This window comes from Arvicola amphibius, chromosome 14 (assembly GCF_903992535.2).
Source record: "Arvicola amphibius chromosome 14, mArvAmp1.2, whole genome shotgun sequence".
NCBI lineage: Eukaryota > Metazoa > Chordata > Mammalia > Rodentia > Cricetidae > Arvicola > Arvicola amphibius.
The window spans coordinates 9,800,513-9,817,048 of record NC_052060.1 but is presented as its reverse complement, the minus strand read 5'-3'; the positions used below and the strand labels follow the sequence as shown (position 1 = coordinate 9,817,048).

Genomic DNA, 16,536 nt, shown 5'->3' with positions numbered 1-16,536 from the left:
ATACAGATATTCATTCAGAGTTAGGATACTGCAAATAAGGATAAAGCGTCAACTCAGTACACAAATTATGCAACTCAACTCTATGTCGTTAGTGGGAATACAGGATCCCACCTGACTGCCCTGGAGGTAGGAGTCAGCTCTGGAGTCAGGCCAGCGGGCTCAGTTGCTGCTCTGACCCCCAGGCGAGGAGGGCCACATGCACGGCCATTCCCTGGCCTTTCTGTGACAGGAAATCATAATGTTTACTCTCAGGACTGAAAGAAATGAGTATGGTCTTCCCAAGCATCTGTCACCTCATAAACCCTCAGTACATGGAGGCTACTGCAAGTCACACAAGCTCCATGAGGACGGAGGTTTCTGTCTGTCGGGTTTACTTTATTACAAGGAGACAAGAGTTGGAGCAGCTTCCACACAGGCTCTGCAGTTTCTCCAGAGTGGATTCGCATGTGCCTATCTCCATCCAAATGCCCTCCCTTATGTTCGTATGTACCTATGATAGATCCAAATGTCCCTTCCCTCAGTACAGTCCTTCTTAATAAGTAGCTTCAACTGTTTTTTCAGAAAGATCCAAATTATAGGAAACCAATTTTAAGTGTTTTAAGATATCTGAGTTAACGAGAACACACAGCATTTTCTGTCAGCTGTGTGCTTACCAATAATTATAAATACCTCAGACTACAAAAGGAAACCTTTACAGTACTCCCACAATGGAAAAACAAAACTCTTAAAAATAATTATAGAGGGAGCAGAAGGGAGTGGTAGCTAGAAGGTGGCTTACAAAATCTGCCAAGTAGAATTTGGAATTTTGTCTTAAAACAAAACAAAACAAAAAACCTGACAACCATTTGTCCAAGGCTGCCAAGACTTGAGACAAACAAGCTGTCATGGGAAACAAACGTTAAGTACCTCTGAGGCAGCAGCTCCCCAGTCCTGGCTGACCCAACTCCGAACCACCAGTGATACCAGGGCCCACTGGGTTATCCTCACCATGACAAAGTCCAAAGCGACAAGCAGCGGTCCTGGGGATGTATATTCTCTGCTTCAGAGGCAGCTTCAAAATGGCTACACCTCTGCCCTCCCCATACCCATCGTATTCCTTCACTGCTGCTGGCTCTGAAATTAACCTTCAGAACACAGTGACAAACATGTGAGGAGCAGTGATCAGGAGCAGGAGCTCTGGGGCTGACCCTGGCCTGCCTCCCATCCCTTGGGCAGCCACTCTACCTCTATAGACTTTTGTAGTTTCTCCATCTTTAAACTAGGAGTGGAGTGGGTAGGTGGCCCCCAGCCTGAAATATCGAAGTCTCTAAGGGCCTCTGGGGTTGCAATGAGAGATGTGGGATATTTGTATTATTCTGTAATGGCTAACAGAGATAATGGATTGAGCATCCTGGCCTTAGTGATGTTCCTCACAGGAACATCTGTCCTATCAAAGGAAGTCTAGAGTAAGCACGAAGCTTGGAGCTGGAGAGATGGCTCAGTGCTTAAGAGCACTTACTGCTCTTTCAGAAGGAGCAGGTTCGGTTCCCAGCATGCACTTCAGGTAGCTTATTACCATGTGTAAGTCCAAGAGGATCTGACATCCTCTTCTGACCTCTGAGGGCACCCACATGCATGTACACACACATACACACACAAAAAAAAAAGACCCATAAAACGTTAAACTTAAAAAAGTAAAAAAGAGTTTTGAACATAAAGCCATTCCCAGATCTATGCCTTGGGGAAAAAAAAAATCACAGTACATACAACCACAATGCCTGGTTAAAAAGTAACAGCAAAATAATTTACTACCTACCAAGCCGTACACAAAACGTCCCCCAATTTGGAATTACACAGCATGAAGGGAACAGATTTGAATGCAGTGTTTTCCACAGTCCCCAAGTCAGAGGTAGCCAGGGGAGAGCCCCCATCCTGCTAAGCTGAAGAAGGCCCTGGTTCTCCACCCAGGGCCACAGTCACTCCTTCACACTTGACTGCGGAAGATGGATGGCGCATTCCATTCCACAGCAGTGAGCGGGCAGACCACGCTGTGACCTACAGCAACAGCACTGCCAGGCCCTTATCACACTCACTTTGTTGCAGACGCTGACCTGTGAGTCTAACACAGGCTTATTAAACGCTCCCAAGAACCCCCACACTGCTACTCTCCTCGCTGCAGACATAAGACTAAGGCACAAAAAACTTAAGAAACCTGTGCAAAGACAGGAGCTAGCAGGTGAGAGCCCCACGCATCAGTATCCCCACCTTCTCCCCACAAAGCTGACAACTTCCTATCAAAGGCTCTACACACACAGGAAATGTCTCAAGGAGAGCCAGAGTCTGGGCACTTCTAAGACCGGCCCTCCAGAGAGCTCAGGGCTGAGGCCCACGTGGGCCTAATGGAAACCCCTGCCAATCTCCCTGAATCCTATTTGCTTGTCCTGGCGGTGGAGGCAGCCTAGAAGAGGCCAGAGCCACAGCTGCAACACCCATGTGATTCTTACAGAAGACACAACAGGTTCCCGGTTGGCTCTTCAAAAAAAGGTATTTTGTGAGTTAATGTCTAGTAACGAATGTATCATAAAACGTGTGTGCAATGTCTTTGAACGTGGAAGAATATTGGGATCGGACCTATTTCTGAATCTAAACTAAGTCAGTTACTAACTGCAGCACCCTGAGCCTCAGTTTCCCCGTCCATCCTTCTATCTTCTCTGGAAGCTATGAAGTGCATAGAGAACAGTGGCCACAAAGGCCGCCCTGATGGGGCTTTGGATGCAGCCTGATGCCTCGCTGACTCTGGCTCTCAACAGCATCCCGAGCTCCAAACACCTTACCCCACGATGCAAGTAAATACTGTCCACCCAGAGGACAGCCATTTGAGCGCAATGAGGGGCGATGCTTACACAGGAAAAGCTTGAACTTTTTTTCAGAAAGGAAACTAACATTAATAAAGCAATCAAGACATGTGTTTCAGTGCCTGCCCTGCTCTCTATCATCGACGAGCACTCAGCAGGATGGGGCAAGCCACCTGACCCCCGGGAGTCTCAGCTCCAGCAAAGTTTTGTGGGGATTAAAGGAGCAACTGCCATGAGACCTCCTTTGACCTACACGGGTCTGTATTGATATTAGAGGTTGTTTTCCTTTATAGAAATAATGTTTATGTCAATTATATTTGCTGGTCATCCCATCACTACCTCATGCTTTAAACGAGAAAAACATGAGGCAGGGTAATGTGAAGCCACAGCGGGAAGGCTGACGGTTCCAAACACAGGGTGGAGACAAGGGCTAGGCCAAAATAAATCCAGGCCAGGACAAAGCTGAAAACTAGCACATCTTAAAGGAGAAAGGTGGGAACACATATTCACCATTCTGTTCAGTCCACGGCCTCACCTGCTGGCTGAGCCTTTCAGGGAGGAATCAGGCGTGATAATTCTCTACTTCCTCCCAAAGACAGAACTGAACTTCAGGGTGAGAAAGAATTTCACTATGAAATCTCTTTGCCCATCCATAAATCAATTATGTGGAAGGGGCACAAAAACAAAGACCAGTTGTCACAAATTAAGAGTCCCAGCCTGGCCGGCCTTCTCCTAACCATCTCATTAAAAAAGAAAAAAGGAAAAGAAAAGAAAGAAAAATGTTGCAGTCCTTCAGTTTCCTTCTTCGGTTGGTCAGAAATGTCCTCATTCCCCAGGTCTCCTCATGCTAAATATGGTAATTAAATTCCAGTGACACTTAAGCATTCATACGGCCTGGAATTACTCTGAAGCAAGCACTTGAGACCTGCCAGGCTTCAGCACAGAGCTGTTCAACTGCAGCACTCCATGTCAAAAGCAGTGGGGTGTCTCGAGAACACACAAGCTTGCAAAAAGCAATCTACTCCTCTTTATTGCAACATTCTTCAGCAACAACACTGACCGCTTACCCGCTGTGCACATAGCTCTGCACCAGGGCAGCGGGAGGCTGGAAGGAGGAATGGAAGAAACAGGTGGTGTCCACGGGGAGCCAAAACAACAGGCTGCTTCAGTCAATTCCGTCGCACAACTAATCAATTTGGTGAGGGTGGAGGGGAGGGAATCTTAGTCATCCTGTTGTCTGGCTGAACTGACTGCCCTGACCACTGTCCAGGCTTACCAGTGAGGTCAAAGTATCAGAATTAGCAGTGAGTGGCAGACATGATGCTAGCTCCAGGCCTTTCAGAGTGTTATATGCTTCAAATTGTTGGACAGTTGGAAAGACAGGACAGTAGTCGGGGAACATACCATTTGCCTCCAAGATCGTTTTTTGTTTAATCACACATTACAGTAAATGTATGTTTCCTTGCTGCATATAATTAACAACATGTTGTTATATAAACTCAGATCCGAATTTAAAACACCAACCAGGTAGTGCATGCTTATAACCCCACCTCTAAGAAAATGGTAGCAGGAGGATGGAGAGGTCAAAGATAGCCTCAGCTACCTAGTGAGTTTGAGGCCAGCCTGGCTGCATGAGACTGTCTCAATAATCAGAATTAAACAACATCACCAAAAAATGGAACTTTAAAGTAGCTATAGTAGCCAGGTGTGGTGGCAGAGGCCTTCAGTCCCATCAGGCAGAGGGCAGGCGGATCTGAGTTGAGGCCACTCTGGTCTACAGAGCAAGTTCCAGAACAGCCAGAACTGTTATACAGAGAAACCCTGTCTCGAAAAACCAAAAATTAAAAAAGTAGCTATAGAAAATACATATTTCAAAACTTGGCTAAGGCCACGCACACACCTTTAATCCCAGCAGAGGCAAGAGGATCTCTGAATTCCAGGCCAGCCAGGGCTACACAGTAAGAAGCTTGACCAAGACCTTTAGAATTCTGAAGATGAAAAACAACTAATTTATCAAAGGATAGTTACTTATTCCAAATGTGATACTGTATACTTTTCTTGTTTTCTTGTTTTTGCTACTTAGTTGGATCGTGTTAGGTTTGGGTTTGGTTTACCAGCTTTGGTGCTAACATGGAAGCCAGAGCCTCCAGCAAGCTAAGGATGTGTTCCACACTGCAGCCCCAGCCCTTACGTGCTGGGAATTGCTAGTTACACTGTTAACATTTTTAAAGCAGCTGAAGGGCCAACACCCTTAATACTTAAAGAGCTTTTCCGATCAGATATATGGAAAACATTCATAAACAAATACATAGAAAGGAAAAAAAGACACTACACGTGTTCACTAAGATACTGTTTGAAATTCCACTATTCACAACAAGAAATAAGGGAGCATTCACCATTACCAGGTAATAAAAAATTATTTAAGCAAAACCTAGTGTTGGCAATGGCTGGGAACACTGGCAGCCTCATATTCAGCTAAGAAAAGTATAACTGGGTCAAACAGCAGCATGTCTTAAAATCTTCTAGATTTCAGTAAAAAAATAACTGTTTTTTTATGATTTGCTTTTATTTTATGTGTATGGGTGTTGTACCTCCATATACATACAGTGTGTATGTGCAGGGCCCACAGGGGTCAGAGGAAGGTATTGAACCCCTTGGAGCTAGAGCTATAGTTGGTTGAGAGCCACTTGATGTGGGTGCTGGGAATCGGACCCACGAATTCTGGGAAAGCATCCAGTGCTCTCAATCCCTGAGTCATCCCCAGCCCCTACAAGAATGTTCATTACACACTCTTGATAATTATGATACCTGTACCTGGAAACTAACGATGGATTTTCACAAGAATGAAGAATAGTAGCCCCTTATGACAGTACAGTATGTAGCCTTTGAAACCATTTTCTTAAAGGACACTTATAAACATGGAGAAATGTTCACATTAATTTTATCGGTACAGGCGATGATAAAACTATATGCATGTTAAAACTGCAATTAAAAGTTTTATAATAGACACTGAAAAATGAGAAAAGTGTCTGTGAGTCATCAAATGTTAACCACAGTTGGGCTTAGAATGGTAGCATTACTAATGATGTTCATTTTCTCATGTGTCCCTAATTTTTAATGATACTTCCCCTTACATTTTAGATACCACTCTCTTAGATATAGAATCACTGGAATCCCAGAGCAAAGCTGCCTCCTGCGTGCAGATGATCTTTACCTGTACATGAGGTGAGATGGGAGAGGGTGGATCCAGCCAAATTTGCAGGCAAAGGAAAAAGGTCAAAACACATGAACCTATTATTTAACCATTAGAATCAAATTTGTGAAAACACTTTGAACAGGAAACTGCTTTTATAGTGAATGTATATAACTTTTAAAATATAAAGTCTAGTAACTTTCAAATGTATTGTAGCTTCTGAAATCCAAGGGTAACAAAATACATGTATGGTATGCATGCCCACAAAATAACAGTATGTGATGACGGTATTTTCCTGATTGCTCAAACATACCTAAAGAGTTCTCAATGTAACTACTTTTAAAATCACATACACACACAAAATCTTGTAAAGGTGCCAGGGAAAATCAACATAGTATAAATATGAGTTAATTATGTGTAAACATAAGGAATAATTCTGTTGCTATGTAAACCTACCTGAATGAAACTGTTACAATGTTTGTTTTTAGTTACAACCATTTTCCTTAATAGTTAGGAAGTGTGTCACAAGGAAGGACTTTAAATGGTTACTTGCTTTATTGGGGGAGGACAGGGAGTTAGACAGGGTCTTCCTATGTGATACACTGTTCACATGGCAACGCTTCTGCCTCAGCCTCTAGAGCGCTAGGATTTATTAGCACCAGTATATTCAACTGGCACTTGCTTTAAATAGTAACTTCATGACCAAAACTTGGACTGAGCACAGGATATGGTCTTTTTCCTTCAAATCTTCATAAAGATTTGGAAATGTTTTAACTGTTACAAGAAAGTAAATCTCTTTCATGTGTCCCACTGAAAGAGCTAGCAAAAGAACAGCCATGTTCACTGCAAAGAAAAACATATAAAAATTAATAAGCAAGAAAGCATATCTTGAAACCTCAATGAGACTTGGTATTTTCCAAACAAATGTATCTGAAAGCAGAGAAAAATCCAAGGCTCCCTGAAGCACGGTCACCTCAGAGAAGTTGACCCATCAACACCATCAACAGTAGAGAACATTCAATACCAGGACACCAAGTCTACTGACAGACAAGGGTTCTCCTGCTAGAAAGACGGCTGGAAATGTTTGTGACCTAAATGCTACCCAGAATCTTCTCACAGAGAGAAGGGAGGGGGAGGAGAACACAAAATGAAAAGGAAGCAAACCACACAATTTAAAAATACACCTGCCTCCGAAAAAGGCCTTACACTTTAGAAGACAACCACAGCTGTGTGTCCAACACCTTATCTGGCAAGCAAAACTGTATTTAAAGGGGGTGCTATTTGTTAAATGAAGACATATCATTAAGGAGACAATATCTGACTCCAATCAAAATACTCTCATCATGTTTTCCTTGCCTCACAAAACACACATACTTTCTTCATATGAATAAACATGCCTATGAGTGGGAGAGTTACTCTTACCCCAGAAACAGGTTCTGCAACACCACATACCCAACCTGTCTTTGTGTGGCAATGAGTCCATCCTGGCATGATGTTTGTCCGATATAGTCAAAGAACCCAGAGTTACTACTCGTTGCCAACAACCTGTAGAAGGAACTGACTTTGAGACCAGAAACCTCCCTAAGCAGGCCTCCAGGGAACTGGGCTTCAGTCCCCTGGAAGATGGGCCCAGGTCCTTCGTGCCTGGCTGAAAATCCAAACACATCCACCTAGTCCAGGTCTACAGTGCCAGAGGCCAGTGAAACAACCGACCACCTGTAACTACCAAGACCTTGTTCAACCTCCTCTGATACCACATAAGTGTTTGCGGAGCTGGAAGAACAGGGTTTTGCCAAGACAAGGAAAACAGGGTGAGGGCTATGTCAGCGTAATTAATCAATGCCACCTGCAGCGGCGACTCAGGGTGTGTCCACACCACACACTCCCCGTGCCTGTGATGGGAAACTCTTTCAGTCACTGCCACTGAGAACTGGATCTTCCAAGGAAGACAGTTTCCGCCCTAACGAGTCCTGTAGCGAGCCTGCCATGCAAGGCTGAGGACATACTGCTTTCTCACCGCAAACCCACTAGCAGCCACCACAACGTGCGCCAATTTCAGTCACACCCCCCACCAGACAAGGGGGTCTTTGTCTTCTCCCCAAGGTTTTTCCCCCATGTTACAACAGAGAAAGGAAAACAGCAGACGGTGCAGAATAGCAGAGAAGCCTCCCCCACCCCACCCCAAGGGGTGCAGGGAGCTGGGGCTGCTGTTCTCTAGTTAAGTATCTGGTCCTGAAGTGTACTTCCCTGGACCCCACTGCTCTTAGTCACCCAGACTGCAGAAAACTGCTTTCAGAGAGGGCAGATGAATGGCTAGGTGGCTTTCACACTACCATCATGTACCCATTTATCTCATCCCCATGATAGTATCAGTCCTGGGGGCGCGATCCTAACTTCCACTTTGGAGGCCATTCCCACTAACTTTCCTGCACTGCTTGCTCCAGGACGCCAAGGGAAACACAAATTAAGCCTGACAACACACCCGAATCCTAACATAGCACCGATCTCAGCACCCACAGTCATCAGGGCTTTATACAAATGTCCCTGGCCCCCTTGAACCGCAGGCCAATTACAATGGTTGAATTGATGCCTTTAGTCTTCCAGCCAGATGTTGAGGGCCTGGGTCCCTCTTCCAATTCCCCAGAGGTCTTCCTAAGGTAGTTTCTGGTCTCTAAGTCAGTTCTTCCTACAGGCTGTTGGCAACTGAGCAGTAAATCTGAGTTCTTTGAATTCAGTGGCCAAACGCAATAATAAAAATGGACACCCTCACTGCTTGCCCACTGTAGCTCTCAAAACCCCTGTGTTTCTCCACTCTTCCTCTGAAGGCCACAATGTTAGGCACCACATAGGTAACAATCCCTTCAAAAAAGTAGGAGGGAGACAGAGCAAACCTCCTGCCACTGCCAGGGAACACTGTGCAGCCTGACCTATTGGAGCCCAAGGCAACCTTCTACTGCTAAAGTCACTTTCTTCTTTCCATGGAAGGTGGTGACATGAAGTGCCACGGGAACAATCCTGGGCCCCTCCTGCAGAGCGCTCTGTCTGAGGACCTTTGCTTCTTCCATTGTTTCCTTCCTCGCTCATGTTTAGCATATCCCAACCTGCCCCAGATCAGTACTTCCAAGAGGATGGTGGCTTGTTCCTCTAACTCCCACACTTGGGAAACTAAGCCCAAGGAACTGTAAGTTCAAGGCCAGCCTGGAATACACAGTGAGTTCCAGGCCAATCTGAGCTACAGAATAAGACCCTCTCTCAAAAAAGAAAAATCAGGGTGGCCTGAAATGAGTGTCTTTGTCTCGCTCTGTGCTGATACACTCAAGGGGAATTGCTGCCACCAGCTACGCGTTCACAGGTTAACAAAACAGAGAGCCTCCAAGGAAGCATCAATCACACGCTGGGCTAAAGAGAGTACTGACTGAGAAACCTCTGTGCATTCTGGTACCCAAGGATCACTGATGTGGGGGGGGGAGGGAAATTGCCACCAAAGACATACATTACACATACATCAGTCTGAAGACATACGATACTTGACGGGTTGACTTTAAAAAAAGAAACCGGGCAACTTTATTAGCCTTATGGTGATAGCACAGGGGTACCCTCCCTTTGAAGCTATCATTGAGGAGGATATGGGAATGTTTATATGTTTGTATGACTACATGTCATGTGTGTGTCAGTGCCCATGGCAAAGGGTGTCAGGTCCCCCTGGAGCTGAAGTGACAGACAGTCATGACAGATGCTGGGAACCGAACTTGCGTCCTTTGGAAGAGCAGCAAGCACCCTCATCTCCGATCCATCTCTGCAGCCCCACCTACCTTACTCTTTGAGAAAGGAGCTCTCACTAAACCTAGAGTTCACTGTTTCAGGTGGACCGATGGGCCGGCCAAACCCCGGGATGTTCCTGTCTCTGCCCCCAGCTCTGAACTGCAAATATACATCGCCACAACTGCTTACTACGTGAGGGCTGGGGGTGCAAACTCAGGTCCTCTCACACGTACAGCGGACGCTCTGCCCCCTGAGCCGTCTCCTGGCCCCAAACTTGGCAATTACTTGGATATACACATTCCCAGACATAACCCTAGACCCACAGAGTCAGACTACCAAAGACAACCATGGTTGCTGGTTTCACAAGAGGAGCCAGAGAAAATGCTAGACAAACTCTTTCCTCTGCCAAGGGCCTATGTGGGAAGTGGATAGAACACATAGGGCTAAGGCAGTTCACCTGAATGGCTGTCCTGCACAGACCATTTAATGTTCTTCACAGATCCCAGTCCTTTTATGGACAAGCAGGTGTCACTTCAGTGAAAGGCACATAGCCACACAAAGCTCTGGACTGAGAGGGATAAATTACAGAGATGATAATACTGAGTGGAGATCAAAAAAGGGCAGCAACCTGTTGGATAGGAATGAGAGGTCAGAGAATGACCGCCCTGCCTCTTGACAGTAGACACAAGGGTATTGCACCTTTGCCAGGGTGTCACAAGAGATCTGATCCAGCAGGGGATAAACAGAGCGTGGAGAGCTTTAAAGTCCCCATCAGCACATATAACAAAGAGGAAAACTTGACCCACCCCTTAAGTAAAAACAGGAGTTAGCACAAAGCCAGGTATAGGATAAGGGTGCACACTGTAACCCAGCACTCCCGAGGCCGACACAGGATGACCAAGACTTCAAAGCCAGCCCTGTGTCAAAAGGCAGGAGGTAGTATAAGTCTTTCAAGTGATGCTCAGTCTTCAAGGGAGAAGGCGTGACGACTCGGACTCACCAGCTGCTCTCCCACAAAAGCCCCAGAGAAGCCGAGCAAGTCACAAGTGCTCAACCAAGACCAGATTCTGCTCAGGTGCCTCTGCAGGCTGGGCACATGCTGTGAATGTCTCCTAGGACAGAACAGGGTTATGTGTGGCAGAGTACCTCCTCCCTCAAGGAGCAGGATGTGTCAGAGACCAATCACAGTGCTTGTCTAAAATCCTCATTCATTATGTCTTATCCTTGGAGGGTGGGTTATTTTGTTGTTGTTATTATCTGGTTTGATTTGATTTGGTAGTGACATTCCATAAGTGTGTGTGTGTGTGTGTGTGTGTGTGTATGTATGTGTGTGTACCACTAAAAGTATAATGTTATCAGGATGGTACAGAATTGCAATATCAAGTTTAGGATGGAAAGCCTCAAAAATATTAAAACAAATCTAACTCCAAAGAAAAATATACTATCCCCAAAACGAGCCCAAGCTATCCCCCAAAATGGAGGACTTCTATTGGAAGGTAAATCTGAACAAAGCCAAACCAAGTGCTGGTTGGTGGTCACAATACAGGGACCAGGAGAGGTTGAGACAAGAGTAGATGTCACAGCCGCCAAGTGAGATTTCAAACTCAAAATGACCTTTTCAAAAGCAGAAATGATCAGAAAAGAAAAAAAACTCACTCACGCTACACACATACACACACACACACACAGAGAGAGAGAGAAAGAGAGAGAGAGAGAGAGACAGAGAGACAGAGAGAGACAAGAGAGAGAATGGAAAGCTAAATAAAACATCTGGGAAAGTGAAAACTTTGATGTTTTTCCCCAGATGTAAGGTAACCAAAGACTCTTGCAAATGCCACTTAAAAGTCATCCAGGGGGATTGCAGTGGTTGACAATAAAAAGAGACTGAAAGTTATTTGCTCAAATGAGCAAGTCTTTACTGGCTGCCAATGAGATGCCAAAGCATCATGACAGGCGGACATGGGGGCATAGAGGACAGGGGTGTGGACATTAGAACACATACAAAATGCAAAGGTACAATTCTACCCCTCGAGCACACAATTAAAGTAAGTGCTCGGGGTGTGTTTCTGTGTGTAAAAGTTCATGGAGCAAGAGATGGAAGCAGAATGGAGGATGAACAAGGCCCTAGACCTGAAGCCCTGAAGGAACCATAGTCACAGCTCTGTAACCAGCCCTGTGATCAGTGACAAAGTCCATGAGAAAGAGGATGACCAAAACACGGGCTCCCCTGCAAGGGCACCAAATCAATTAATAACAGGCCTGGAGGAACCTTCTGATCTCCTGGCTCCCGGTTTAGTGGCCTGACTAAAACAGACACGTACAGTGGACTGGTGCAGCCAGAAAGTGAGAGACGGGGCACCTTTTGGTTTCAAGTAGTTTGGGAAAAAAAAGAGAAGACAGGAGCAAGAGAATCCAGAAAATTCAGGAGAGGGGACAGATTAATTTGAGACATCCAGAAAGAGCTAACAAGAAAGGAAACAATTATATATGGATTGCAAATACAACATAATACATTCTCATCCAAACTGTGCCTTAGAGGGGGTATTATTTTCTGGAAAAATCTATAAAGGATTCAAAAATGATATGGTGTATGATATGTTAAGAAGAATCTGTGGCAGAAAGGGGGACAGGGTGTGACAGCATCCAAACACGTGAAGTCTTTTTAAGAGGCGGGTAGTTGTGCCCAAGAAAGAACGAATTATAGTCTACAGTTTTCACGTTAGCAATTTCTAAATTCCTCAAGAGTCAGAAGGGTTAATCTCTGGAATGGCTGGCTAAAGCTACGTTCAATGTGGAAATTATTAAAATCTAAAAGGCAAGATCCCATATACATCCTGAAGGCAGATAAAGTGGAATTAATCAGTGATTGCCTCACCGGGTCACTATGCCAGAATCAACTGTAAACTTTTTTCTTTTTTTCTTTTTCTTTTTTGTTTTTTTTTTTTTTTTAAACAGATTCTCAGGCCTACTGTGTCAGAATCCCAGGGTGCTGAGTGTATAAACCACTCCAGTGGGTCTGTTACAGCCAGGACAAGGGGCTCTGTTCCACCACAATGGAAGGGGCAGGGAGGAGGGTCACCAGGAATGGCAGAGAGTGGGAACCAGATCAATGCAAATTCTGTGGGCAAAATAAAATCTCTGTGGGTATGATATTTTTAAAATGTATTGTAAGGCTGCTCTCAAGCATCCAAGCATATCCCACTGCGTTTAGACATTCTTTAAAAGTCCTGAGACCAATGACAACCCAGGTGAGCCCAGGCTACTTCTCTGAGAAAGAACAAATCCACAGAGAAGGTGGAAAAAGGATGCCAGCAAAATACTGGTAAATATTTTTTTGAACATCATTAAACAAGAGATCCTGCAACCAATCCATCTCCCCTCCCCCAACGAGAAAAAGACAGGAAACAGTTACAGGGTAAATTTCACCTCCGCCCTTTAGGAAAAACCTTGCTCTCTCGTGGTAGGGAGTCAACTGAGAACATGTCCAGGTGACAGTAGAACCAGTAGTCACTCCCACTGAAGAGCAGAAGGAAAACCAAAGGGGTGGTCCAGGATAGCTAGCTGTTCAGACAATCAGACAGATGGGTTGACAGTTCCTTGCCGCAGGAACCAGTGATGATTAAATTAACAACTGGCCACAAGCCAAACATGGGAACACTCAAAAGTTAAGGAGCGAGAGTTATAATTGGTACTTTGGCAAAACAGACCATAATAGATCAGGAAGACTCACTGCTGGACTCTGGGAAGATTTAAGATCTGTACCAACAATGGGCTCTTTAATCTCTTCTATGACAATAGTTTAGCATCTAAAGAACACCTAAAATCCCAAATACCTAAATCCTATCATTTGAGCCAACTGGACTAACACTCAACTTGACCCCACTAAGTGATAATCAGTCATAGCAGAGGCTCACAGGAGCAGAAGTAGGGGACATCAGTTCAGTGTGCCTGGGTTCAACAAGGTAGGAAAGCCCACATCCCAGCATTATCCCATTCTTGCCATTGATCCTGGCACTTAAATTTGCAGACCACTTTACAGTCCTATTTCTTAGTCCCTGCAATACTATATAGAAAAAAAAAGTTATGCTTTTAATATTGTTTCATAAGGGAAGAGACAGAGATCACAAACACTCAAGTTATTTACTAAGTAAAACAAGTCATAGTGCACCGAGGATTATAATCCTGCGAAAAATCACACTAGTTAGGCACCTCTGTGCCCTAAATCCACACTCAGGGCAAACGGCGTCATTCAAAGAAAAGGGCAAAGCAAAAATGCCACCACTGAGATGGAGCCAGCAAAAGTCTCAGAAACTGTTCATCCTCACACAGCCTCCTGGTCGGCTTCTGAAAACCTCTGGAGCCAGCAATATAAGACATTTGAACTTCCCAAAAAGTATCTGGTTGGTGCTAATAACCCAGCACTGTTTGCAGGTGATAAATAATCAAGTCCTGCTCAAAACATCTGCGATTGGCATGTCAGCTGCCTGTTACAATGAACAAAGACCGTATTTTTCTGAAACTCGCCCTTTCTCTGAAAAGATGTACTAGGGTTTTTTGTTTTTTGGGTTTTTTTTTTTTTTTTCGGTAAAAGTTAACTCTTCTTGAGCAAAGCGGGCCCTTCCAGTTCAGCAAACGTACTGGAAGTGCAGACTTCATTCAGAAAGACTAACACGCTGCCCCGAAAGGGCTTTCTGAACATCTTTTAAGTGCTACAGGTTTAATATACATTCTTTTAATTAATCCTATTAGCTGGGTAATTTCATCCCCATTTTATTGGTGAGTTAATTCAGCACATTTGAATCCAGGATTACAGAGCTGGGCTCCAAAGCCCAAGTTCTTTCCATACAACACTCCAAAGAAATGTAAAATCTAAAGATGTGGGTGGGGTGGGTAAAGTATGATTCGATTTCCTTTCCTGGCTCCCACCGTGTTAGAGAGGCTGCATGGGATATCCAACTACAACCAGTCTTTCTAAGCAAGCACTTTGGATCAACGTCTCCACTTTTCCTCGCCTGCCCCTGCCCTACCCCCAACGGTGCCAAAAGAGCAACAAGCTGCTGCCAGGTTGGAGGAGTTGGGGATTGTCACACCACATTCCTGGGGCTGGACGCACACTGGAACCGCAGCAAGAGCTCCGCGCCTCGGAAAGAATAACAGCAGTTGAGATTTTCAATCATGTGGCTCAGCACGCTGCCACACCAGTTCCCCCACTGCTGCCTCCACCTCTACAAGACCGGAGCCCCACGCCCAACTCCTCCTCGGGACAGACGGACCGATCCGGGTGTCAAAAGCCGGGAGCGCCGAAAGCCCCTGCCGCCCTCCCGGCCACACTCGCACCTCGGCCCGCTCGCTGATCGCCCGGGACCCCGCAAACGCGGAACCGGAGACGCTACGCGACGCCGAGATTCGAGGCCCGGACGAGGCAGCTTAGAAGGCGCAGCCCGTGGAGCGCGGAGGCAGAAGGATGGTGTCCCGGGAGCCCGGTACTCACCGCGCGCGGGGCCCGCGCCGCACAGCCAGAGCCACAGCAGCGCCCGCAACGCGACGGGACGCAGAGAGGGCATCTTCGTGGCCGCCGCCCGCGCAGATCCGCATGGGGAGCGGGTCCCGACCAGGAGTCCCGCTCTCGCGTGCGCTACCCTGTCTCCGCGGCTCGCCAAGTCCCCGAGCTCCCGCTGCGCCGCCCCTGCACTCCGCGCAGCCAGGCCGCCGCCCGAAGTTTGGCTGAAAGTTTCTGGCTGCGCGGCGCGGCTGGGAGGCTCGCGTGTCCTTCCGCCTCGGCCTCCTCCCACCGCGAGGCTCCGCCCCCGTCGCCGCCGCCGCCGCCGCCGCCGCGGCCGCGCGCCCAGGGGTTTCCCGCAGAAAGAAGCGCCGGCCGGCTGCTCGCGGAGGGATCTGCGCGAGCAGCACTCGGCACCCGGTCCTCCCCGCCCGCCCGGCTGAGTTCGGGGAAGGGGGTGGCTGAAGCGCCCAACATCAAATGCTGATGTTTGCCGGGATCCTGAACTTGTAGGGAGAGGCAGACTTCATGCTCCACACACCTACACACTCCTTGTCTGGTTACAGGAATGAGGAGGAGCAGAGACTGGGCTGTCAAAGGAGGGCAGGGGGCAAAGGCGCCAAAGTTCACTTTAGAGGACATTCCTGGAGATGCTCAGTCTGGTTCGTTCCTCCATCAGTCTGTCCGCCCATCCATCTATCCATCTATCCGTCTTTAGTTCGTTTAGTGAACTTCTTGTAGCAAAGTGCTTGGGACACTGGAATCATCCACTCTGGGGGAGGGGGGTCAAGGAGAATTTAGGGGAGGCTTCCATGGACAGGTATCATGGCAGCAGGAGTTCAAAGGGCGAGTTAAAGATGTAGAAAATAGTAAGTACGTTTTGAGGTATACTCTCTGTAACCTATTAATAGCTGAGAGTTGAGAGCAACCTAAATGCCCCACCCTTGGGGACTAGATGAATAATACATAATTATAAGTGAAGTGCAATACAACAATTGAAAACACCATCTTCAAATACGTCAACCTTAAAACCAAAATGATGATGAAAACACAAATTGCAGGGGGAGACTCTAAAAATACCACTTATATGTAAAATTTTTCAAAACAACGCTATTCATTTCTTATGGATGTTTGTGTACATAGTTTTAAAAAGAAAGGAAAAGCTATTACCCTAAAAGCGGTTATTTTCAAAGTGAGAGCAGAGGGTGTGATCCGACCTGGGTATAAATGTGTTTATAGAACATATG

The 16,536-nt window shown here is 46.1% G+C and overlaps 1 protein-coding gene across 1 annotated transcript in view; it reads right to left on the bottom strand.

Annotated features, from left to right (window-relative positions):
* The window catches only part of Notch2 (notch receptor 2), a 139,646-nt gene extending 124,137 nt beyond the window's left edge, over positions 1–15,509 (bottom strand). Inside the window, exon 1 of the mRNA XM_038311057.1 lies at positions 15,281–15,509. Within this exon, the coding sequence (XP_038166985.1) occupies positions 15,281–15,353 (73 nt within the window). The 5' untranslated portion in view covers positions 15,354–15,509. The remainder of the gene's footprint in view (positions 1–15,280) is intronic.
* Positions 15,510–16,536: the final 1,027 nt, after the last annotated feature.